This window comes from Homalodisca vitripennis, chromosome 1, assembly GCF_021130785.1.
Source record: "Homalodisca vitripennis isolate AUS2020 chromosome 1, UT_GWSS_2.1, whole genome shotgun sequence".
NCBI classification, from domain to species: domain Eukaryota; kingdom Metazoa; phylum Arthropoda; class Insecta; order Hemiptera; family Cicadellidae; genus Homalodisca; species Homalodisca vitripennis.
This window is the reverse complement of record NC_060207.1, coordinates 201,103,728-201,131,552: the sequence shown is the minus strand read 5'-3', so window position 1 is coordinate 201,131,552 and position 27,825 is coordinate 201,103,728. Positions and strand designations below refer to the sequence as shown.

At 31.8% G+C, this 27,825-nt stretch overlaps 1 protein-coding gene across 1 annotated transcript in view; it reads left to right on the top strand.

Annotated features, from left to right (window-relative positions):
* The first annotated feature begins 1,717 nt into the window (after positions 1-1,717).
* LOC124353021 overlaps positions 1,718-27,825 on the top strand; it is a 67,498-nt gene continuing 41,390 nt past the window's right edge. The window contains exon 1 of the mRNA XM_046802810.1: positions 1,718-1,849. Within this exon, the coding sequence (XP_046658766.1) occupies positions 1,780-1,849 (70 nt within the window). The 5' untranslated portion in view covers positions 1,718-1,779. The remainder of the gene's footprint in view (positions 1,850-27,825) is intronic.

The following is a 27,825-nucleotide window of genomic DNA, read 5'->3' as shown; positions in this document are numbered from 1 at the left end:
ATTGTTAGTATTGTTTGGTAATAATATATTACTAGAGTTTTGGAGTGCGTATGAGTTTATTTTTCGATACTTAAAATTTCAATTAAAGGGTCTAAACTGATTTATTTGCTTCATAATGTATAAGATTAAGGTAGTGTAGCAATTGCATAATTTAAATTTAATTCAAGTTAAATGTTTGACATCGGCGTATCGGTCCATTAGTTTAATTTAATTATACATTTCTAATTTCACAATGTATTCTATTCATTGAAGGAAGAAGAATGTGTGCCCATTGTGAATAACATCACGCAACCCTTTCGGAATATTGCATGTCATGACAAGGCAATTGCAGGATCCCTGTCAGCAGTAAACAAGCGGCCGTTTGATTGGACCTTGAATCCCCTGAATAATTTATTGGACTGTATTGCCGAACGCCTTTCTACGGGCATGGAAAACACAAACCTACCAATTTGATAGCTTCTGTTGACTGTAGGCGACCGGACGGTCATTGAATATTCTGAGGGGTGATCTCCTGCCATTGTTTGTGTCTCAAAAGTAAATATTGGTGTACAATCAATTAGTTTTTTTTAACGATTAGGAATTTTTCATTTCAAGGCTTGAACAGATTATCTTTCAACAAAACTGGTGTATTATTTAACTTGTATGTTTCTAACGGACCATTTATTTAATGAACACAATCAATGGAATGTTTCCTTATTAAAAAGTAGAAAACAAATTCGGACGAATAATAAGACGTCTGCCTTCGAGGATTGGAATCTATCTTTTACGTCAGCTGATAAGATTATTACTACCTACTAAGATTACTATTACTAAGATTATTAAAGTTGGAATGTACGGCAATTGATTGCCTCTAAAAAGAAAGAAATAAAAAAGATAAAAAATTCCCAAAAACTATCATGGAGAGGTTCTATGGCATGCTTATGTATTGGCCGATCACTTTGAAGTTTGATACAGTTTCAATTTGAATACAAATAATAGTGGATATAACTAAAAACGCCCATGCTTGAAGAAAAGGAATTTTGGTCGAAAGAAAAATCAAGTGCCTAAATTGCTTTATTAGTTTTATAAACTGTTATTGCTGTATATTTAATTTGTTAAAAACATTTTTAAAATAACAATGTCGACGAAAAGTTGAAAAAATGTTTAAAACAAATTTATTAAAATAACCCACGCACCACTACACATAGGTAACAGCAATAATCAAATTACTCGTAAGCTCTTAAAAAAAGTCCTAGAGTATCCGCAGAAGTTCCTTTTCGATAACACTCTCCACCCCACATTTGCTAACATGAAACAGTTGCAAATTGCACACATCACTTTCTATATCCTAGTTGAAAAGTGTATATAACTTTCAAAATTACTGGCCATTAAATGAGCATACCATGGAAGAAACCTGTAAACCTTTTCTTTCTACACACTATAGTTAACACTACAACAATCCATATCTAATATTTCATTTCATTTCAATGTCAATTCAAACCAATTTGTAAGTAAAGACTAATAATTGGTTCTATAAATGTTTTTGTCGGTTGAATCAAATAATATTTATCCTCGATGCTAAATTTGCCCATGTAAAGTAGCGTATGTCGAAGCCGCAAGCAACAGTTGAGCGTGTAACCCTATAGAAGGGAAGTCTCCCCGAGGACGGCAGGGGGTGGTGGGTGGCTGTGAGTGGGTGAAGGGTGGCGGCGTAGGAGACACCAGTCAGTCTCGTGCCATGACCGGGCTATACGGGCGGGCAGCGCAGGATCTCCACTAGTGACATGTGCGGCAGAGGACATGCGACTTCACACCCGCGCTCTGCTCTGCGTGGTCACCTCAGTAGCCGTCCTCGGTTTGTGCGCCAGAGGTAAGTAACAGATTTTACTCTCTAGAAGAGATATTTAAGTAGAATATTGCGAATAGTGGAATCCATTCGGAGACTGTAACCTCCCAGTTTGTCGTGGTTTACCGTTATCTCCAGTTCAAAGGAACCTCTTGTAACACCATGGATGTTGGTACCTTTTCTGAATAATTATCATGCGTACAAACCTAGACAATGTACTTGAAAAATATAAGATTTTGAACGATCGAATTCTCTTCAGTAATTTTTAAATAGAATAAAAAATATTTGGTAAGTTATGTTGGAGAGACGGAATTAAATCTCCTATTATACAGAAGACTTCAATTTCGAAATAGTAAATATTGTAGAAGAAACTCTACTGTATTGAAAAAATATGATCTACTACCAAATGTGTAGTGTTTCATGTAATATGTCAATATTTAAAATACATAACGTAATAACGGGATTCAATGTACCTAGAAATTTTTGATTACATTTAATTCGTTTTTGTTTAAAATATTATTTAGACTAATACTACTCAAATATTGACCTTTTTAAAATAAGAGGGGTTTTTATCAATGCAAATTAAGATGGACGTAAAAACCTGTATTTACATAGTCTTTGAAATACTTTCTTGGTGCTCTCAGAGAATTTTTGTTAAGTTTTATGTTTAAAAATATATCGAGATATGATAAAAGTTATAAATTGAAAGAATGTGGGTTGATGTGAACGAATGGAAAGTACTAAATGTCGGGAAAGTAATAACATGGGCTGGGTCAATAGCGCAGGGGTAATAAAACATTTAGATCCTTCACATAACCCCACACATAATATGATTGATGTGTCCCTCCCATACGCGGAGTGTCTTAGTTGTTACTTTTTATAAGGCGAAACTCGTAGTAATACAGTGCAATTTTAGAGTTGTACTCTACAGACCATCGTCTGAATATTGTATTATAGAGTACCTACGAGAATAAATGTTTTATTAATAACTATAGATATTTTTAAAATTCACCTTTTACGCCCATTACATTGATATCCAAGCTTCTCAGGACTCTGATCAAATATATCAAAGAATATACTTGTAGAACTTGCTTATTGCAATGTAACTTTTTGGACCCAAAATATAAAGAGTATGAAAAAAAAGATTCCAACAAATAAATTGTCAAATAGTATTTCTTACATACGTGTAACACTAGTTTTACTACAAGAACTTGTATGGAATTTTTACTATGCTTACTTTAATTATATTTACGTACAAGTGTGGTAAAATCCGGCATGCTAAACTATAAAATGTTTTAATCAAGGACGAGTATAAGTATTACAGTGTAGATTTAACTCTACAAAAACAGGTCCTTAATATTTACAGTAATGGGATAACAAGATTGTCGAATAATGTTATGATTTAAACTGATCCAAGCAAAACGTATTTGTTTTTTTTTAATACAGATAATTTTTATTAAACTATGTTACCTGTTATAAAAATTTCTTAAGTTAAAATAAGCATGATATTTTTGCGTTATTCTCTTTGTATATATTAAAAACCTGCATCACAACTGATCAAGGCAAGTATTTAGAATTCTCCACCCACCGGGAGAAAATATAGCAACGTGTAAATGAAAACACTCCCCAGTCAGCTCACCAGCTCACATCCAAACGTTAACACATACAATTGGAAAAGCATATAGTCCGTGTTATTCAATCCCTTTGGTGTTAAATATTCTAACAAGATATTTAACAATTTTGGAATCGTAATACAAACTAAAGCTCCATTATCCTGGAATATTCTACTCTCCTACAGGCCGCAAAAAACCCTTAAGATTACACGATCTTAAGGTAAAGTACAGAAGTAAATTATGCAAGAGGGCTTCAAAGGGAAAACAGGAAGAATGCAGGTCGAAGGAAGATTACAAGGACGAGAACATCAAACAGCATGTTAAGTTTGTAGCCAGTCTTTCTGAAAATCATAAGCATTAAAGATATAGTAAAACTATAAAACTATGTAACTAATAGGCCTAATACCATACGAAATGACTATCAAATTGAGTACTTTTGAATGGAATAAATGGTTTTGATTATTGCAATATTATAAATATAACGCTCTTAAACAATATCTGAAGTAATACAATTTGCGCTGTTTATAAAATATAATATATAAATATAAGATATTACTGATTTAGTTTAATAAAATAATTACTTAATTAACATTTTAATAAAATGTTTAATTTTCATCAAGAGGCCACGGTTTGAAAATTATTGTTTATTTTTAGATGGAACATTGACCTCAGGAGATATTTTAATTTAGAGAAGCAAAAGTGTATTTGCCTTTTTTTCTCATAATAAACATATTTTTCAACGTACGTACTTGGGTGGCATTAAAATAATATATTCTGTAGAAGGGGCTTCTAGGTGAAATTATTTAATGTTATCTGCAGTTCTAAAATGATTAGCCGTTATAAAATACTATTATGGTGTCGTTAAGGGTTTTTACTCGAAAAGCCCCAATTTTAAATTAAGATGCAGTACTTATATAATTTTTCAAAATTTGTTACGGCCCATTGAACTCTCAGAAGTGTTATTTTAAACTGCGTTACTAAATGTTTTAAAAATGAGTTCTAATTTTGTGTAACATGCAAAAAAAAGTATTTTTTGACAGTTATTTTACTGCGCGGCATAAAAATATAACACAGATTTAGACAGATAATATTATTATTAAACGACAAAATACGATTGCTACGTAAGACTGAATAAATGTTTACAGTTCATAGGGAACATTATTAAACGTCTGTAATCTATAACGCTTATTTCAGATACGTTATAATTTGCTTGCTTGTTAAAATTGCTGCAGTGACCTAGGTGCGTTCTAATTCAAATATTACGTAGAGCCTAATATTTTTCTGGGTGGCTTTCACTTTCTCTACCATTGGTCATACGTTATACACGAATTGCGTAACTACACGTAAGTTTAAATTTAATTGAACCCAGATGAAAATATTTATAAGTACACATTTGTTCATAAAACTTTATAATAAAGGTGCAGAAAGTTAGTAAAATGTTGTTAGTTTGAAAAAATGTAGGTCTTCTAAAATAGGTAGGCCTACAAAATATTTGTGTTTTTTGTTACTATTCAACTAGGGACAAACCTTCTTTAAATAATAAAAAAAAACATTTATACTTGGTTGCATTATTCAGATGTTGCAGAAATTATATCGGGCTTACTTACATGATTACTCTAAAATCGATTGTAGGTGGCATCCATCAGACCTTAAGCTTGAGCTAGCTGGTAGATAAAATATTGCTTACGCAAATTTGCTTGGTACTTGTGACAATTGTTTTAGAACTAAGTACTTAGATGGGTCCGACAGGAAAATATAATTAAGTTGAAAAGTAAATGAAAGTTCAAAAATATACTTTTGAATATACCCAACTGTAACACGTGATATGGCTGGACGGAGCCTACGACATGTCCAGCAGATATGATGGTCATATTACTATAACTACTCAAATTCATATGACTGCTTTAGATAATGCCGGTCTTTAATGCCCTAAGCAGTAATATAGCATGATTAAAAGACCATATTGATGACACCATTGTTCTAGTTTAGAAACAGTTCCGGATCTTAACGACTGTTTATAACACCATTGGGACTCAGTATCTAGCCTTCTTCCCAGAGTGCATAACATTCAAGTTAGAGACTCATTTAGAACTTTAGAGTCAATGATATACAGGCCATTGTCTGTTTTTAATATCAAATTAGGCATAGGACTTTCCTTAATTTCTTTCAATCATAGGATTCCATACATTTATTAATACTGACCGATTAGGCACAAATAACTTCACAATATAAGTTTATGTCAGCTGATAAACATCTAAAAGATGATAACTAATTTTATCTTATGCAATATTGTAGTGTGCTCTGCATGTTAAGTGTTATAAACGTGTTATTATTCTCCAAACAGCTACCCGTAATACTTATGAGAAACTAATAATAAAATATTAATCTTAATATTCAATTAGACTGCATTTAAACAGATGAGATGTTTCATACCATGGCAATATCACCTGTGTGCCTATAATCAAGAAGAGATTATTAAAATTTCACCAGAGTACACCACATCTTAAATTGCTTTGACATTCTAGACCATGACCATCCATCAAAATCTAACATTGAATATTCAATCGGTTGCCTCAATCAATGAGGCAACTATGTATATATTAAGTGTAGTGATGCTCTAAACTTTCTTCCCTCCTAGGTCATACCCGAAGATATATTAGAGCATAGCATAGTGCTTAAAGTTACGTATTATAATATTATGATAATCTGCAGAAACTGAAGGGTGGGTGATAATTGCCTCGTACTAACTTTTGTGGGAAGAGGAAAGGTGAGGGGCTTTACATAAACAAATTTAAAGTGTAACTTTTTTATTTTAATCATTTTGCCTTAACATTATATATTTTAATTTTCTTTAGTTTCATGTTAAAAGAATATGATGCATTGTTCAGTAAATAGTTGGTTAAGCGTTAGCAAAGCTTATAACTGGAGGGGCTGGAAAATATCCGGCTGTCTGTCCGCACAATAAAGAACTTCCAATTTTTCAGTTTCTTTGCATTAACCTTCTTTTCTAAGAGGGCTACACCGAATATGATGATTATGCATACCACTTTATAGAATGTGCTGATAGTTAGCAAAAATTGCTACATTGGTCTCATGAGGAACTATGATTGCAATGAGAAAATCGCAAAGTAAATAAGTATATAAACATACTGAGTACATCCATATGACATTTTAACATGTGAAATAGATTCTAACTACCCCAACATATACAAATTAATTATTTGGTGACTTGTTGTACTTGTCATTGAAACACTCGTACTGCTCTAAAATCCAACTGGTTAAAAAAAACAAACAATTGAATGTTACACGTGGCAAGATATTTTAAAAAACGAGCTCATTTGGAGATTTTAAAGTTTGCATGCTACATAGAAACAAATTAGTTCTCGGATGGTACATGTCTATTCATGTGATTAGGCTGAGCGTAATTGGACGTTACTCAGTAGGCTGACATATTCTCTTTTGCAAGTTCTTTTCTTGTGATTGTCTAGTTGTGTATTTGTCCACAGGGCGTCTTGAAAACGAAATGAGCTACGTAATTAAAATTTTGCATGCAACCTACGTGAAGCCTATTACGCGACACATAGTGTACTCTGGCCGTATCATTAGAAAAGGGTTATAACTTACTGGGCATGTTACTCTTATCAGGAGGATAATTCACACGGCGGTATATTATAAGAGTGTATTATACTAGTGTACATTTCTAATTAGATAAGTTTCAAACAAATTTATTACCATTCGATGTTGTTTTGGCTGTAATATAGGAGAGGTTGGTCGAAATTAATGAAATACGGCGTAATCCGTGCATTATCTACGAAAGAGGTCTTAATCTGCGTTTAATTACAGGCTCCTTTTGTCAGCTGTTTGGTTCCCATGGAATATTAAGTTAACTGATTCATGGGGATGTTTAACTCGGAAGTACAGTATTGAAGGTAATAACCCATTACCAATGACGATCAATTTAAAAGAAATCATTTATAGCACAGAAACAACATCGCTATGTGAAAAGTGGCAGGAAGAGTGAATAGTGTGTAGAGTGAAGGTGATCTATTTGACGTCATTAAACAATTAGCATAATCATAATTATTTTAAAGATCGCCTAAAACATCTTAATGGTGATTAACACCTTCAACGCCGTGGTTGAGTTCTTGGATGGTCGTTGGAGAAATTTATTTGCACAGAAAATATTGTTAGTCATGATAAAGATCGCGTTAATTGACTAATGATTCAACGTATATTCTTTGTATCTGCGTATAGTTTTTTATGCTGTGAATTGTTTAAGAGCGTGTTTAGAAGTTTGGTATACAATAATTTACATCCTTGTCTAAATGCAATATATTTTTATTGTTAATATTACTCATCAAGATATATATATATATATATATATATATATATATATATATATATATATGGACGTTTGAGAGCACTGACTTTTGTTGTTATTTTATATTTCATGTATTGAAAGCTTACAGAAATCATGGCTAGAATTCATCAGCAAAGCCTTTTGAATTTCAATAGGTCCTCAGCTCGTCTGTAAGATGACTACCAGAACTCCAGAAGTTACTCCTAATCAAGCCACCCTTCACACGTGTGAGAGTCGGGGAAATCAAATTATGGGAATATCTCCCTTCCCATTATTCCTGTCTTCTCCCATTGCAGTCCTTTACTTATATGTTTTCGACAGTGTTGCTGTATACGTAAATCTACATTAATAAATAAGATTTGGACTATATTTTACCACGTAAAGGTCGGCTGGATGGGAGAAAAGTCACAAATCATGTATTTTTTGTTATAGTTACTTATTGTTATAACCCAACATAACTTGAACCTTAATATAGGTACTGATCAACTAGACAATACATTTTTCGCCTGACCAATATGTGAGTTATATACTTAAGCAACGACCGAATAGAAAAATGTTTTGATATGTAGGATTTTTTAATCACAGTAAACATCAAAACAAGAACCGAATAACGATAAAAATTATAAATAAATAAATAAATAAGGCCTTTATTCTTGAGCGGATTTCAGTTTACAATCTGTTTTACAAATCGACTCACGTCAAACTAATCATAACAGTACAATTCGTATTTTAAAAATGTGACACCCAAATATTGCGTGCTGGTAATTTACATAGAAAATTCATACTTAAACAACAATACATCATTAAGGTACCTATACAGTTTTAACTTCCTTTTTGAAAGTTTTAACAGACAAAGTCTTTATAACTGGTGGTAAGGCATTGTACTCCTGGGGTCCAAAGTACGAGAAGGACCTTTTTGTAGCCTCCAACCGCACACGCGGCAGTTGCAGCTTGTCGTCCTGTCGAGTGTGCCGTTCTCTTAGAGTCGCTCGCGCCACTAGTTTCCGTCTCAGGTAAGAGGGTTCACCAGTTACCAAAACCTTATGCACCAATGTCACAGTTTGGAGCCTACAAATATCTTGAACAGAGTGTAAATTTGCTCTTTTGCGATAAGGTGAGATGTGGTCAAATTTTTTTAGATTATAAACAGGATAATGAATTAGGAAATTAAAAGCATTCATATAAATCCGAGCTTGGTGTTACTAGGTCAAGCGTGCAAGGACAATCCATCGGTACTGCAGTAAGTCGTGGTTGATCAGACCTGCCCACTGGTAGCCGATTCTATATGTATTTATGGATAGTTGCTTCTAACAATGCACCTACCTATCGTGAACCAATCGACAACACTGTACAGTGGTGCTTTTCGAAATTGGTTGACTACACTTATGGTTTTTCACTGCGAGTTCAACAAAAGCATCATTAATCCTTGTTAATCTAACCTTCTACATTTATGCCTTACTTAACGAAAAATCTAATACAGTCAATGTTTAGTACGTGGAAAATATTAAAGTATGGCCACATAAAACGTGGATTATATAAGAAAATAAAATTTAAAAGACTTAAAAATTATTGCTAAGATTAATCTTGGAATGGTACTGTTGTAGAAGATAATAAAATGTGAGGTTTGGGTTAAGGCAATTTATGTAAATTAACTAAGAGGATGTCTAAATATTTGCACGATTCCTTTTTGATCAATCATTTCCTTGTTCATTAAATTCCTGATTAACAGTAGAAGCAGTGACAAATATGAAAATAAAACGAAATGTTTCAAATATTTCAATGCTCTGTAGAGTCATATAGTTTATATGAAATTAAATTTCCAATTTAGTATTGAATCCTACTATTTAATGTACATATTTTACATAATCTTTCCTTATGAATAGTTTATTATTAACAGATTGGAAAATGCATCAACTGAAAAACCAGGTCTTCGGTCAGTTGGTTCTTTGTTTTAAAATTAGATAAATTAATATTAAAAATATATTTGACTGCTTTCGTAATGTTAATAAAACTTTTATAACAAGACCCATGGGAGGCGACATTTGGATTTTAAAATTTTCCTAATGTCATTCCTAAGGCTAATAGTATAAGTAAGAAGACATAAGGTCTAGTTAATTTTGATATTGATGCCTTAGAAATGCTGAATAAACAGACACACAAGAAACATATTGACGGCACCATTGAATCCGATCGCTCTAGCAGTAACACTGACAATAACAAAGAAAATTTTTAATGTATTTCATCATAACCCTACGGTGACCAATAATATGTAAAACGTAAATAATTCTAGCTCGTTCTGTAAAAAATGTTTTTAGATTTATGAACTTTCACAACCATATATTGCAATCATTTTTAAATAAAAAAAATTAGTTTTGTTTCTATTATTTATGTATATGATAAACAAATGGGGATAGTAACGTAGCAGTGACAATGTTAAAAATGAAATTAAGCTATTCGATTACGACTTTTTCATTCGAGCAGATATACTTTAAATACATCCTTTTATAAAAGTTTTTGAAATTCGTATGCTTCCCCATACAAAGTTTGATATGCTGCTTACTCAATACACCCCTTACAGTGTTCGGAAAATTAAAACAAATTTATTATAATTATGTGTTGAGAACATTAATAATGTTGATACAGAAATGAATCAGGCCTATATCGTTTACCATCTTAGTGCAGCTACTCATTCACCAACAGAATTCCTGTGCACAAATAAGAGTATAATGTCAAGATTGTTAGTTTGAGTCAAGAGTGCCCAGTCCCCCAAGGCTCAATGCGCAAATCCTTCCCCTCCCCTCACCAAATCACTAACAGAACTCCTACCCCAAACTAAAATGTTCCGCAGGAGATGTTATCCCGGGCTGTAGTGTAGCAGAATGTTATCTGCTCTCCCGCTCCATAGGGTGATATTATCCATTACAAGTTGAATATACTCTATGAAAATACTGGCTGTGAAGTAGCGGCATATCGTAACTGCCTTATCTTTTCTCTCTCTTTCACTTTATTCTGGATACTGTGCAATATTGTTTGCAGGCACATGGGTTGATAAGGGAGTGTTCGTTGATATTTATAATGGGACTAAATGTGGTAATCATGTTGTGATATTGAAACATCGACGGTTTTAATAACAATAGTCATTTGTTTCTACCAAATCATTAAAAACATGTCATTTCAAACATCGTGTAAATGTACAGAATATTAGAAAGAAGAGCTCTCAAGTCGCATAAAATTTAAAACAACTTACTGCAAATAGTGTATTTGATATAAAACAAACAAACTTCAGTTCTGAAAATAAAATATGAACAAAAATATCCCAAACATGTAATGAACGAAAGTAGGACGAACTTATTAATATTCCTAAGTAGCATTTTTAATAGTAATTTCTATTGAAAGATTAAGATTATTATTAAATATGACGAAGAATAATACTAAACTTAGTTATATCGTTAAGTAAGGAATAATAACAATTTAAAAAATATTATGCTTTAAATGTAAAAGATAAATACTAGATAAAGAATTGTGTTATAAAGAAATTAAGTTGTTCATTACAGTATTCGTAGTTCCATGAAGTATGTAAACTATTGTCTTACACCATGGCGTTTTAATAAGTATATGAATTTATTAAAACAATTTTAAATAACACAAATGTTTTAGTTGTGTACTTATAAATCAACATGTCTCAAAATTAGCACCTTAACGTTTGAAGAATTAATAAATTAAAATATATAGGCTATATATGTATTTATTTATTTCATTTACTGTAGTGCTTATACCCTTAATGTACTGCTTAAATAAAAATGTGTGTAATAACTCCAAAATTGATCGCCAAATATCATTACCGATTGGTTACTGAGTAAATGGTAATATTAAGAAAATAAAACTTAAGTGCCTTATTTGTTTTATTAAAATAAGCCTAAAATATAACAGACTAACATCACCATATAAATTACTTAATACAATGTATCTACTTTTGGTGTGTATTGAAAATATATAACCTTTCTTCCTGTATACATAAATTTCAAAATGTAAGTAACTAACACTTAAAAGAAAATATCTATTAAACTCCTACTTAGATAAGTAAACACTTATTCAATGTAAATGCATTTTTCTCAAAGTAATCTTGGTAGCAATTGGTAGTGCAGGTAGTTAAATTTAACTCAAAGCGTTTTAACTTGAATCTATGACGTTAATGGGATCAGACTCTAATAGGATAGTGATTCAGATTCAGATTCAGATCGTATCTCGCTAAAGCTCAATTAGTCTAATTAAGTAAAGGCGGAGGAAATATACGCATTTAACTTATTATCCAGCATTTAATGTTTACGTAATGTATTGATTTATATTTACATTACTTCCTTCCATAATTTAACCCTAAGCCTTTTATTGCTGTTTTCGACGTTAACTAAAATTTATATCTACTTTTTAATGCAATTGTATTGCATTTCAATATATTTTAAGACAACATTCAAATACTAACTGGGTGACTCATATAAAAATGCATAAAAAACCAAAAGCATAAAGGAATTAAAAGTCAAAGTTAGTGTTTGTCACATTAAATGTAAGCGCGAGCCCAGGAATCCCTGAGTTAAAAGAGCAGCCCCCTACATTCGTACTTAGAGTACAATGTAAAATTTGCTAAGTGAAAATGATTACATCTTGTTTTAAGACTAACAGGCGGTAAGGTAAACTAATGATTTTTTGTTTTGATAATGTCGAAAATGTTATAGTCGTAGCCAATTAAAATATGTTCCCCGATGACAAAAAATAAACATAATTTGCACAAGAGAAATAAAGGTACTTGAAGTATGAAATTTTGGAAATTTTGAAATAAGGCCAAATATAAACGGCTAAACACAACACTATGAGTTCGTACTGTATATAAATCAGATATAGCTTCAGGTATTAATGTTAAAACTTACGAGTATAATATAATATAGAGTAAAAACATTTAAGAGTAAATAGTGTGTTTCTTCATATAAAATTAAATCTTTTAAATATAAAGGTACTGTAAAAGTTTCATTTATTTTTTACCACTGAGCCTCGTTTTAAAATTATGTTTCAAATGCCCTAACTCCTCTCCGAATAATAAAAATTGTTCTTACTATTCCTGTTTTCAGACCGTTTATGTTAAAGGACCGTGACAAGAATTTAGTTATTAAAATTCGTAGGAAAAAAACAATTCCACTACCGTAATGCAGGAGCTCACAAAAATTTGTGACTACAAAATTTATTAATTTTTGTAGTCAAATAAAGCTGTTTCAAGTTTCAATTTCAGCCTTTTGCTTCGTAAATAAGATGAATACAACACATTTATTTTAAAGTTAAACTAGTTTTAAATATTACAATGAAAACTGAGCTTTGAAGGAGACTTGTTTAGTATAAATCATTACACGGCTAAGATAGAATAGCAAAAGTTTCTCTTGTATGCAATACTAAACCAATTTTATTTAACTTGTTAAGAAAAGTCTCAGAAAGGCATTATGTCTTACAATTTCGTAAATGTTACATTGTCATCAACATACTACATTATTATTGTAGTAGAAACGCAATTCCATTTACATGCAATTACCAACTCAATTACCTGTGTGGCCTGAGGCTGCGTTCACGATGGCTACAAAGCAGTCGGAGCGGTCTATGGCGTTATAACTTGTTTGGTGAAATTGCGTTTTTGTTTTCTCCGGTTTACGCTATAAACGTTTTCGTTACTAGTAGGTACTTATATATCTCAATATTATCTGTTTTACGGGATTTTCTCCTAGACAAAATAATTTTGTAATGTAATATTAATCAACAAGTATAAACTAATTATCGTCGTAAAATATGTTTACTACTCGGTACTTTTTTCCTACTCACATACAGTTTATACGCTTTTAAAATAAAGAACAATGGATTGATAACTTTATATTTTAATGGTATGAATAAAATGAGTTTTATAGAATAAGCACGAAAACGCCAAGTGCTTGTATGTTGCCACACTACTTTTTCATAGCATCTTCATTTCTATTAAATATTTTAAAATAGACGTGTGTATGTAGTTTTTAAGAAGTAAAAAAAGTGTCTTTGTATAGAAGTGCTCATGGCGAACGGTCTCAGACGTTAGACTTAAGGTCTGATTTAGTGATAGGGCAGGTTCAAATCCTGTCTTTGACTATAGCACTTTTTATCAGTACCGTCAACCTTTTACAATATGAACCCTGTACAATATCGACTCCCCCGTATTGTTTCATAACATCTTCGCACAGGCCAGTGGCCCGTGAGGACGGAAAGAAAAAGGCTTAAAATGGGAACACACTCTCCTTTTTATAAAAACGTTAAGAAATAATGATAATACTGTGAGCTAAGTTTAATAAAACTTGGTTTTTAATGTTTAGCGTTTAGTCGTGTTTTGAAATGGAAAAGAACAGAAAGCACACAGAATATTTCAGGACAGAACTAAAACTTGTTTTAAAAGAACATTTCACCCTCCCTGTATATAGTTTATAACCACAAATTCTGTAATAAACTAAATATCCTTTATAGCATATTTTCATACAGCTAAGTGTTTAGTTATTGGTGACAAATAATTAATTAGTAATGAACTGCATTCAGAAGTTTTCTTTTTTAAATGTAATGGAATTTTATCTCAATTAATATTAATATCATTAGTGTAATAAATTTAAAGAGGCACAGTATTATTACTATCTTTAAACGTGATACTTACGATAGTATGTATTAAAGCTGTAACTACTATTTGTGTCATATCAATTTTATTTGGCATTTTCTAAACCGCTAAACTTATCATAAATTGCATTTTAAACACGAAAACACAACTAAGTTTTCACAAAACAAAAATATAATAAACATATAATAGATCAGAAACTTCGTTGTTTTTCATGAACACTACCAAATAAAATATAATTACTATAGGTTAAAACACCACATTACTTAAAACAATAATTTTAAACTGTATAAAATCTATACCTTCCGAAGCAAGGGCAGAAACACAGGGTCTTTTCAGAACGTCATTTGGCTCAGTGGGTTACCTTTAAATATACATTTTAATTTTTAATCTTAGTTGTATCAGACGTAAGGGTTTAAGAAAATTATTTAACCCACCGCTTTTTATATACATATGATATATGAAGGTACATTAATGATATACATATGATATTTGTGGGTAACTAATTGTCAGGGAACACATATTTTAGTAAATATACTTGAGTCCCAACAACAGAACACTGATCTGAATATGAAAAATCACACAAATCAACCCAAAACAATATGTATTTAATTTTTAATTTATAATTTACATGTCTTTATTACACTTGTAGGCAAGTAAGTAGTAGCTATACACTTATTTTATTACTAAATGAATAGTTGTGTAAAATTGACTAAACTTATCATTGTTGAACCATACATTTCTAGCATGAAAATGTGTAAAAAAACCTTTTCATAAAATTTACAAAAATTTATTTTTACGGCTTTATTTAAAATCAATCTTTTAAGTCTATAACACCGGTAATGTAACAAACATTTAGCAATGATTTTTGCTATAAAAATTAAAAAAAAATATATTTATATATGATTTTTTTAGAAAATTAAAACAATTTTTAGTATTAAAACTAGATATCACAAAATCAATCACATAAATCTATTCACATAATGCTTCAGTTAATCAAGAATGTTAAACTAAGTGAAAAAAAATGGTTTCGGTTCCTTTATATAAAGTGTATGGAACCTCAGGAATATATACGTTTTGCTTACTTGAGTAGAATGTTTCCAATTACTTGTACTTTGTGGGGCGTGTGCCACGACAGTTTTCGGATATCACCGTGGCAGTCGATGTTTCCAGGCCAGAGACCGCAACGGACAGACCACGTGACATGTCGTATATCACCGAAGTTACTTCCTTCCGGTTCAGCGTTCTGCTCTCTCTTCAATATTTTAGGCGATACTACCGTCTTCGATGGAGTCAAGCGTTATTTTACCGGCAATACTGTGATGTTGATATAATTAAATTAGGTTTATTCACCACTGTTATCGATGCTACTAAATAATAATAACATTGTTCAATATTCTGAATAAAGGATTTTATTCGCTGAGCGTCAGCGAAGGTTAGGTAGAAAATTTCGTTTACCTTTCAGTCTGTCCGCATGATATCTTGAAAATAAACAGATTTTTATTTCTAGAATTTTATTTCTATCTGAATGAATCTATGAATTTTCTGCATAGGCGACTAGGATTTAGCTGAACGTTAGTGAACATTTTTAATTAGTCTTTTGAAAAACTCATGACAAGGAGAGAATCGCATAATAGATAATATTATAAAAAAACTGAATAGAATAATTTTCATGTAGACAAAATCGAGTTTACTGATACTACATATTATTCGATACGATTTGGCTGAGCATTAGTAACGTTCTTTAAATGGTCATATACATAATAATCTTGACAACGATTAAATTGCGTAATAAAGTAATTTGTAAATAAACTGAGTAAAATGATATGCGAACGCTGGTACGTGACACGTAGTTTGGAGTACCCTACCTTGTTTAACATTAAGGTAATTAATAGGATAGTTTCAAAAATACCCTAACATAATAAATATTGTCAATTGATGCATACATTTTTTATTGTTTGAGTTGTCTGTAAATTGTATCATGGTAACAAAATAATTAATATTGTTATTTTTTTACTGTAATATTAACATCTTTCCTTATAGAAATAATATTAAACTCTGACAAAAGGTAGTGTATATAATATAAACCGTTATATTCAAGCCTTTGGCAGTGATAGAACTGAGGTGGAGAAGATTTTCCAGTGATTGAACAGGGAAAAAATAACCCTCAGTGGCTGTGCAGGGGCGCTTTGTAATTACACTTGGCCAACTTTCTCCGGATTTTGACTTTTAATGACGTCGCAGGTTTGCGTAAAAGCGTTACAGTACAATGTATCATTAGTGTTCGGCGGGAGTTGGAGTTGATAACTTTGATAAAATTCACTTTGTGTCTCCTGTGGAAATATCTTACAGTGTAGGGTATGGTTTATATTTTATGTGCCTGCACCTGACGATTATAACTTCAGAAAATTATCGTCCTTTGAACAGGTATGTTCACACGGTACAATAATGTGTTTTTATGCCTTTGATCTTCGTGCAAACGAAACTTCGAATAACGATGTGACATTGAATAGAGCAGGATCGGTTTTAAAAATATTCTAAATCATTCCGTAAGGTTCATTTTTACTACAAAATAAAGGGAAATGTAAAATAACCAACTAATCAAGTTTCCTAGATAGGAATCTTACAGATGCAAAATTTAGAGGTTTTGTTGGTTATAATATTTTATAATAACCAGTCAATAAATGTAAGTTATAATACTAAACTACAATCACACTGACCCAAGTAGTTTTAAGAAGAAATTTCTTTCTCTCCGGTTTGACATAACTGATAAGCAGACTCTAGTAGCATTAGTCTTCTATGAGGCTTGATGAGTACTGACTTCGAATCTTGATGTGTTATTCTACCATGCGTTTTGACTCTTACTGACTAGTGGATTACTATCCAGTTTGAAGCATACTGCCCATCAGATTTACGCTGTCTACTAAACGGTTTGAGACTTACTGACTATTAGACTTTAGTGACGTATGTCTATTATGTGGTTTCGTGCATACTGACCTTGATTATGAAACTTTCTGAATCAACGATAATGACTAGCTAGTGGAGTAGACGTGTGTTTGGACGCTTACTGAGCAGTAGATTCTAGCGGTGGACACTACTATCCACATTGAAGCATACTGACTTGCAAATGCTGCCTGGCTAGCTGACATAGTGTATCTCCAAGGTCTAGTAGTTTGATGAAACTGTTCGGTCCCACACTAATTAATAAACTTTGTGGCGTCGGTGTACTTTCCGATAAAACGCACACTGAATACTGGTTAATCTAATACCCAGCAATACTGTTAATTGGCTGAGCGTCAGCGAAGCCTATCATTAAGGGAATGGAACATTTTTATTTCTGTCTGTTTGTTCATCGACACATACCTCGAGATACCTATTTGTCATTGCATTTTTATTCTTAGTCCTAGTAAACATTTTACCATTGGTCTTATATGTAACCATGAGGGCAACAAGAAAATCATTTTATAAACAAATTTGGAAAAATTGAGTACTATATAAATGAAATTAAATATGTGACTTAATTATGCACTGTAGCCTTATGAAATAAGCTAGAGACTTGAAATATGGGTAAAATCGGTGTACTTTAAACTCATATAAGAAGTCTTTATACAGAAAAAACATTTCGACACCTTATACGTTTTAAGTGAAGGGTAAATCAATTCATCGTCAGTATTGTCAATATTATTGCCCATATTTTTTTCCTGTATATATAGCTTTGATACAATTTTTCGTTTGAGTTTCTTTCAAATTTAAAGATTGTAATTCGGTCGTTTAACCTTCGAAGTTCTCAATTGTACATAATTTAACAACTCTGAGTAATTGAAGAATTCTGGAAATTCTAGTTTAGTTTCTTACTTCATAAATAATGATAAAAGTTTATACTGTACGATAATTTTTTTAATAAACCGAATACAAATAATCTGAACTTTGGAGGCATCTTCATAAACATTTGAAGTAAATTCGACCAAATTGTATTATTGAGGTTACGAGTTGTCAACAAATAGGATTCTTGGTCATTTGCTCAAAGAATGATCTTGACTCAATGTGTAATGTGTAGGGTTGAGCTATAAATGAAATAAATATATTTATGTGTGATATAATACACCATAAGTAACGGAGCACATTTTGTAGATAATATAGGAAGGGCTTTACAAAGAGCTGGTTTCCTTACTATACTCTGTATTATAAAATCACTATCTATGTACTATTGTTATCTAATTATGCAACGAAGAAATAGAAAACAAAGAAATAACGAATTCACGGCTCAAACCTGCATTGTGCCTACAGTTAACATCATAAATACTACATTATCTTGTTACGTCAACAACTCTCGAACACAGCTCCTACCTCACAAATAGTGTTCTCTCGGCTACCCAAAGAAAATAATTTAGATTTAATTGAAAGCGGTATACTCTATAGAAGCACTATTGTCCCTGTAATATGTTCTGATAACAAATTGTCGACTTCTTTAAAAAATAACTATTTATTTTAAAAAATCTTTGAAATTAATAACAAAAGATAAATGAATGATTCGTAAATGGTTTCTACATCAGTGAGTTGTGTAATGGTTTCAATTTATGTTTAAGCGCAAAAATAAACGTTTATCTGTATTATGTTGCTATCATCCCTGGAATATATTTTAATATTATGATTTTTAGTACTACCTAAATAAATGATAAAATCTAGTTAAAAGGGAAAATGTATGCCAAGCCAATACACAAATATAAATAAATAATTTGTCGACGACTCACTCGAAGGTGTACTTGAGTGAGGGTCAACTAATGATAGTATTTAGAATTAGGCTCACAGAACGTTTTATTTACTATAATGCCATCTTCCCTTGAATGTATATTGATTAACGTATTTGAAATACAACTTAAATAAGAGGAATAATTGTTCTACAAAATAGAAACATTTACTAAGACAATACAAAAGTATAAATGATGATTTGTCGATGGCTTACACGAGGGTGTACTTGACTGAGTCACTCTAATAGAGGGGGTGTGTGGTTATTTACGCAGTCATCTACAACCCCACTGTCACTATCTATAGCACTCTAGGGGTGAATAGGGGTCGTATTTCACTTTATACGTAGTAATAACTATATAAACACAGGCGTACTTTTAAAATGAGCAATACAATAATGGACGTGGAGTAAAGCCAGTTTTATTATGTTCTAAGGTGAATAAAGAGATTTCCTATTGTGTGGGGAAAAGCGTTTATTATTTCTCATAGACTGTGAAACATAACAATGTTGTGCTCAAAGTTAATATTATGAAGCTTAATAAACACCGGGAACAATCCTAACCGAAGAGATTATCAGGGCTGAAAGCAATTTGAGGCAATCTCACCACAAGCGTGCTGCCGTAGAAGCAATAAAGTCGCTCCAGGCTGCTCTGGTTCGTAATTGTTTTACGTTAATGTCTGTTTTAAAAGAACGCCTAGAGAAGTGCTTTAATTATAAAACCCCACCACCTGTGGAAACTGCGCTGTATTCTGTTTCAAACCACTGCTGTCTCCTCTCGTTGAACTGTTCTGGAACACTCGGCAAGTTTGTTTTGTTTCTCAGACGATGCACGTTCTTTGTACCTTGGTCAGTTAAGGAGAGTAATTTACTTTGAAAAGCACGACCACTTAATAACATGAATGCAAATTAAAAGCACTATTTTGTTTGAAATATCATTACATAACAGTTGTTCTTTGTACTCGTTAAGTAGATAAGATGTACTAAAACAGATGTCAATTATAAGTGGATAAAATTAAAAATCCAATGATAATAAAACCTACCAAATCCTACGGTTGTAAAAAATTACTTTTTAGCTACTTAGCTAATAGAATCAATTGAATTTTATAAAGAACACACACATTTTTAGTTTTGACGAAATATGAATGAGATTTCATCTTGTTGCGTTTTCAAATTACACCTTCATGTAGAAATGTTATTTTCAAGAATTCAAACACAAAAGTGTAAAATATTTTCTTCTAAGTATATATTTTCCCCTTATCATGTACATAGGTATTATACAAATCTTATTCTGCATTTGTAGTGTTATATTACAAAATATTGGAGTAAATGAGTAGACCTTTCTGAATATATGACAGAGCGAGAATAAGTTTAAGCTCCTTCTTTTGAAGAGTTCAATTCACGCTGTCCGAAGATATCGTATAAACATGAATACAACTTATTTAAGTATTTTAAAAATATTACTCTAAACTCTGAGTTGATTAACACATTGTGGTTAATTTTTCTATGACATCTTGCGCAATTACTTGAATAAACCGTATAAGAAAATAAAACTTTACAGTAAAATTTAATTAGTTACATCATAACAGTATATTATATAATTATGAAATAGTACGGATAATTTCATTACTTTTTAGTGCTCATAATTAGTAACGTTAAATGTGTTCAAAATTAGACGTTACGGTTCTGAATTAATTCAGAACCGTAACGTCTAATTTTAACGTACTAATTATTTTTCAATTAACAAAACTCTTTAAGTTATATGAATTAATTAAAGTAATAGCAGCAGAAGGTTTCCATAATTACATTTGAGTTCTTAGCAATTTAAACACACACACAGACACACACACACACACACACACATATATATATATATATATATATATATATATATATATATATATACTACCTGTTTCACCATGTAACAAGTTAAAATGTCTTACGATTGTACGAAGATTGCTTACGAACTTAATTACTTTCCAATTTTCTAGTATGTAAAGATTTTGGATATCGAGTGACTTGCAACATCATCAAACTTGATGTTACCTGAATAGACATGAAGATTCATGTTAAAGTTGTTATAAAAGTCTAGTATAGATAACTTCGTACTTGAGATATGTGGACAGACGTACAAAAGTGGAATTTCCTCAGCTCCTCGAGTGTGAACTTCGGTAAAACTCATACAACAAAATATTTTCTTTTTCTCCTCTATTTGCATTCTATCTGAAGACACTACGTTTGGAGCGTTTGTAACAAACGTTATTTTGGTAGTTCATAAAATCTAATTCTGATTCATACATTTACACTATGGAATGGTATTGACAAAACTTTGTTTACCACCTGTATGTACCCTTCAAATCCAAACATAACAGCATATAATTGGATAACATTACCATATAGTTGAATTATATTACCATACAGTTGTGTTATATTAACATATAGTTGTATTATATTACCATACAGTTGGATTAAACTGGAATAGGCACGCAGACCAAATAGTACAGATTTGTAATTATGAATAATAGATGCAGCTTAACAAACAATTGCATGGTGGGGGGCAATTAAATATGTTAATAAAGTAAAATTGTCTGTTGGTACGATAAATCTATTAGTAAAAAATGTTTTGTATTTTGTACTAGTTTCATATTTTTAATTTCTTGTTCTAAGCATGCTTATAACCTGATTTAATACTTACTCAATAGTGGTTTAGTTAAAAGTCACTTGTTTTTGTAATGATTCTAAGTATGAAGTCAACTATGAATATTTAAGCTAATGAAGGCGTCTAGAAGCTGAAGGGAAGCCCTATTTAGTTTGGGCCCTCTCGAACGGTTGTTATAAATAAATCTACACCCCTCCACCTATTAGATACAGCTGTCTCGCCCCCGATTCCAGACAGGTCGGAAACAGGCTCGCTTTCAAAGGCACAAATAACCCTAATAGACGTATAGCCTAAAAGAGCACTCCTGTACTTTTGTTGAGCACAAATAAATATATTTTTGAATACACACAACCATACCAATGTGAGGGTTCGCTCTCAAAGGTCGGCGATTAAAATCGTCCTCATGAAAGTAGAGAAGGAAGGATCATTAAAATGTCGGCACTGTGCTCGCGTCGGGCCAACAGTAAGGGGGCTGTTGGGTAAGTGTAGAGTGTCAAAAGAGCAAAAGTCAAGACAAAGTTGGTTGTCACAATTATTTCTTGCGTCATCATTAAACATCACTTTCTCTGTCAATCAGCCATGGCATTTCAGAGTTCCCAATTGTCGGTGTACGTGAACTCTACATATGTATTTAGAATCACATGATTATATTTTATAATATTGATTACATAAGATAAAAAAAGAATAGTTTTTAAATAACCAGCTTTGCGCACAGCGAAACATATAATATGCTGTACATATATGTTACCATTAAATAACATTCTTGTAGGTTATAATAAAATTTAAAAATACTATGCAACTATTATACTATATTATATACTAATATGTTAAGTTATCGATAACGTAACCAAATAAGTTAAAATTAACCGGTAAACGGGCCTGACAGAATCTAATGAAATTATAATATTCCATTAAAACCTAGCAATGCAACAAAATAAAATCATCACGTATGTTATCTTACTAAAAAATGTTTGTTTCCATAATTGTAAGATCAATTGAAATAATATAATTTAAAAATATAAAAATTTAAATTTTACCTTTAATTTTTATCTTTTGAAATAAAAATGAACAGCGTTCTTCCTTGAGCCAAGATAAACATATGTACTAATTGTCAAGTCTCAAAGGCCTTTCTATTGCACAGGGACAGGGAAATGGTCGGACAGGCAAATTAAGAAAGACGTGTCTATTTCAAGAGTAATCGTATAGGCGTATGGAAAACGACACGTCTCGTTTTAATATTAAGTTGTATGTTTCTTATTTGTTTTTTTAACCTTGACGAAGCCATGCACCACCATGGCCTTTAAGATTTTAAAATTAAAGAGTAGTTAGTAAGCCATCAAAAATATCATCATAAGGCGTAACTGACGCTTTAACGGTACTCTGTAAGCCTAAAATATATAAAATGATCGTGGGCTGTCCACAATGAACTATAAATTAAAATTAGGTGTTAAATTTGGTTAAATGTTTTAAATTATAAATGCACCGTACTCTTATGGATGCATTGACAGTACTGTTAAATTTTCCACTGTAAGAGTTGAATTGCCTATTGAAAATCTTAGCAAACAGTTATCGGATGGTCGTTAGGTAAGAAATATTTAACAACTTCTTTTTATATGTCTATCTGCTCGATATCTCGAAGATGAACTAACCAATGACTTTAAATTTTGCTTTTTAAATTTATGCAATTTAGGCAACATCTATTACGATAGGGGTGCATGTCCCTCTTTAGGATTGCTGGCTGAGCGTTAGCGAATCTTTTTACACTACTCCTATGGGCAACAATGATGGCAACGGGAAAATCACATAATGGATACATTTTTAAGCAAACCTGTGACATTTTAACATGCTATATAACGACACATCTAGCTATAGACGTGTAATTATCATGCAGCCTCAGCGAAGCTTGTTGTTTGACACGTGGTGTGGTGTATAACTAATATAGGGTTGTAAATATACGAGATACATTTTATAAATTGATGCAATAATTAATAATAAATCTGCCGGGTTGCGACAGGAGAATATATGTTCAATTGTAGGAACCTGAACAGGGCAGCCATACGACGCTGCTGCTGTATTTTATAGCGCATATAATATAAGTTTTGTTACGGCCACGCTGTACAACGCCGTTACCCGATACTGTTTCAGCGGGAAGGGAAGTCGACTGCGGTCTAAGTAAATCAACCGCCCCCCACGTTAGGGGGACTCGGGTAGTAATAATGTTTTCTCTCCCGCTGTGTCTTGGGTTATCTCTAGAAAACGCAGCTGGCAATTTTTAAAAACATTTGCCAGCCAGTTTTTAAAAACTGTGAAACGTAGATCTAGTATTTAGTGATATTACTCATGTTCTTTTGATGAATTATAATTCTAAGTATTTTTTTTTCTAATTGTAAATGCTATTGTAGTTTTAGTTTTAATTACGTTAATGATTACCAAAACGAGACTGAGAACTATTGATGAACTTCTCATTAAACATAATCCGTTACAAAATGGATATATAAACATTTTAATTATTTTGCAAGTTAAACTAATTTTAATTAAATTGATTGATGAATTCTACGTCACTTATGTATGTTTACTTGTCATCAGTCATTCATTTATTAAATGAGGTGGGGCTCAGCTATACCAGTTCCAAAGACTTATTATTCACACAGAGCTAACAAGAAATATTTGCGGTGTACTGCATTGGTCATATTGAATGACTAGTTCACAAATCACCTAATATGCTTGAATATTTCTTGTGTAAAACACATACAATTGATTTATTAGTTATGTACATTTCGAGTTTATCTTACCCTTGATTCCCTTGGTTTTGGTTGCGATTCTAAACTCAAAACAGAGAAATTAGAAATTCGCTTGCTTTACGAAAAATGAATTGGATGTAAAAGTCAAAAACGGAATCGTTAAATAATGACAAATATTACCCAATCACCGAGAAAAACTAATAACGGAGGTGATTAGGACTAATAATCTATGCCTTATCTGTGTATAAAGTTAATAAATTGTTAAGGGGAATTTATGTAATAAAAAACAAAAAAGGTCATTCATGACCACATACTATCAAAGTAAATGTCATTGTTAAAATTTCATATGACCAGTTATATTTTGAATTGCTTTAGGTAATAAACATCATTTATTGCGAAAGGCAATTAATGAAAGATATGTGTTAATTGACAATCATTCATTATTTATTGCTGAATTTATTGCTGATGGACCTCAATTCCACCTGTAAACTCAAACTGTTCAAACTTTTTCTTGTAATCGATCCCTAGTACCCTTGTATTCAGTGTAAAAATGCCATATATTCACCAAATGGATCATAAATTTATAGGCGTAAAGGGTCCAATTTCACGGTTTGCAAAGAGCCATCGAAGAAGGCACATAATTTTATTACTATACGAATAACAATGGGTCAGTGTTTAGAAGTTAAGGAATTTCCCAACCCTTCCTTCCAAGCACCTAAAATTTAGCATTTTATTTAGTATTTGGAATCAAAAATGTTCCGTTAAAAATAAACCACATTTAAATGATTATAATATTTTACTAAGACGCAATATCTTCGCATCAACTGTAGGAAGATGTAAGTTATAAGACTTATGGGATCTCATAAGGAAATTTTAATAATTTTACATTCCCATAAAAAACCGGTTTTTTTTGTTGTTGTTCATGTTTATTTAATGTATTAACTGCAGTTATATATTATGTTTTATTTCAGTCTGAGCTTATTTATAAATTATGTTATAACATACCATCAATTATTTTAAATATTTATCAAATATTATTGTATACTTTAGTTTTGGTTTTGTGTTATTCTTTATTTCTTTATTTAAAAACTGTTTTTCTTAGCCTGCATCAGAACGTTGTTTATAGTCTATATACAATGATAAACTCTTATAATATATGTAATGTTCTCTCAACTTAGCTAACTTACTGAACACTTAAAAGTTCCTAATATTGTATAATAATAAGTATAAATAATTATAAATAAATCTATAAAATAATAAATAATTTGTATATAACAAACACACAAACAGAATGTATTATTTTTGGATTTAATGAATCTTCAAAAACAAATATATTGGACCAAACTTTTCAAACCCTATAAGATAATTGAAATCTCACAACAATTCAACTTGAGGGAGAGAGCCAAAGCTGTTAGAATTTCATTGGAGTTTACAAACAAACAAGCGATTCAATGGCCAGATCCTCATAATGGTTTCTCCTAAAGACAAAGAGAGTTCAATACAAGCCACAATCACAGCTGCTTCACAATACGGAGGGTTGGCCTGCAACTGAAGTCTTTGAGGCAGCAACCCCGATTTGTATAAATCAGAGTGCGGCTTAAAGGGGCACAACAAAACCCATCGGAGGGGTCTTTCCGTCATTACATACGTAATGATATTGCTCGTATTCTTTCCCATTGAATAAAAGCTAAGCATGTTTTTTGTACCCATATAATAGTATGATAATGGCTGGGGAATCTTATCTTTCAAATTTTCATGTCTGTCTGTGCGCACAATTTTTTAAAACGAACAGATCTGTAGCCTGGGGTTTCGCTGGCCGTGGACGAAAAATGTTACATTACCCTTATGGTTTACTATCATGGCAATGAGAAAATGACATAATAAACACATAATTGTACAAACTGAGTACAATTATGTAACATTTAACATGTGATATTTGGTTGATTGTTTGGTAAGATTGTGTTACAGTATACAAAGGACCTTCGATACTACGGATGCAAGATAGACTTCGATTATGGTCTATTTTATATCATTGAAGCGAGCTATAAATTAACATTTTCTTTATTTTACTTAGCTATTACTCAAATTTTTGGCAATAATCCTCTCCTGTCTCCAAGCCTATATGCTTATGAGGCATTTTCTGATGGATATCAAGAATGAGTTTAGCTATGTACTGGGAATTTTGCGTGACATTTTTCGATATAGGCAATGTCATGTTTAAGTGATAGTGATGTGTCTGTAAATTTACATAACATGAGAATGATTTAATCTGTAGACTTACATTTTGAATGAATCTTCATTTCTACATATACAAACATTAGTTTGATAGAGATAATTGTCAATCCAAAGGATACGACTTTGCGTCATTGATGTCTATCCCTCAATACGCTGTCATATTTTCTTTTCTGTCTACCTTAGGGCTGTAAAAGTTTCTTTTCCTTCTTATTGCCTGCCTGTCTGCCTCTCCGCAGGACATCTAGAAATTAAACGAAGTGTGGCTTGAACGAAGCCTGTTGCGCGACACATGGTATTGTGTACACGAAGAGTACCTTGTATAAATAACTTAAATAAACATTCATGTTTTAGTTAGCAATTCGTCAAATTTAATGGTATCATATTTTTGCCATCCGTTACTAATACGTTTGTGAATAAAATTGATAGTAAATATAATAGAGAATTCCCATATTATTAAAACCTAGACATACATGTTAAAGTTTTATCATAATATACAGGGTGACAATTAAGTCTGGAACCTCTTTTTTAATTTTTGAACCACAATAGAAAGAAATACCAAAGTTCACACGTGCTTACTGGTGATAGTAACGCACACATCTGCCCAATTACCGACCGGATAATCCCTTTGGGGGACGGTCCACAAGGAGTCAGACAAAATTCTTAAATAGCAGCATAGGTCAAGTTTCAATTAAAGGTCTTACTTAGCAGAGTACAATGCCGCAAACTAGACTTCAAAAGATGGATTCATTCAGTAGTTATAGCTATTTGAATTTTAAAACAATTGAACAATGTAAATTATTAGTATTACAAGTAAACACCAATTTTTAAGTACCTGTGATCAAAGTAAGTGTTCAAAATGTTCCCCTCCCATCATCTGACAATGTAGTAATCGAAGCTAGGAATCAATAATTATTACCAATAACACAACTACTGTTAGAATGTGAAAGTGGCTCTTTGGGTTTTCCCAAAGAGTGAACTTTGACCCCC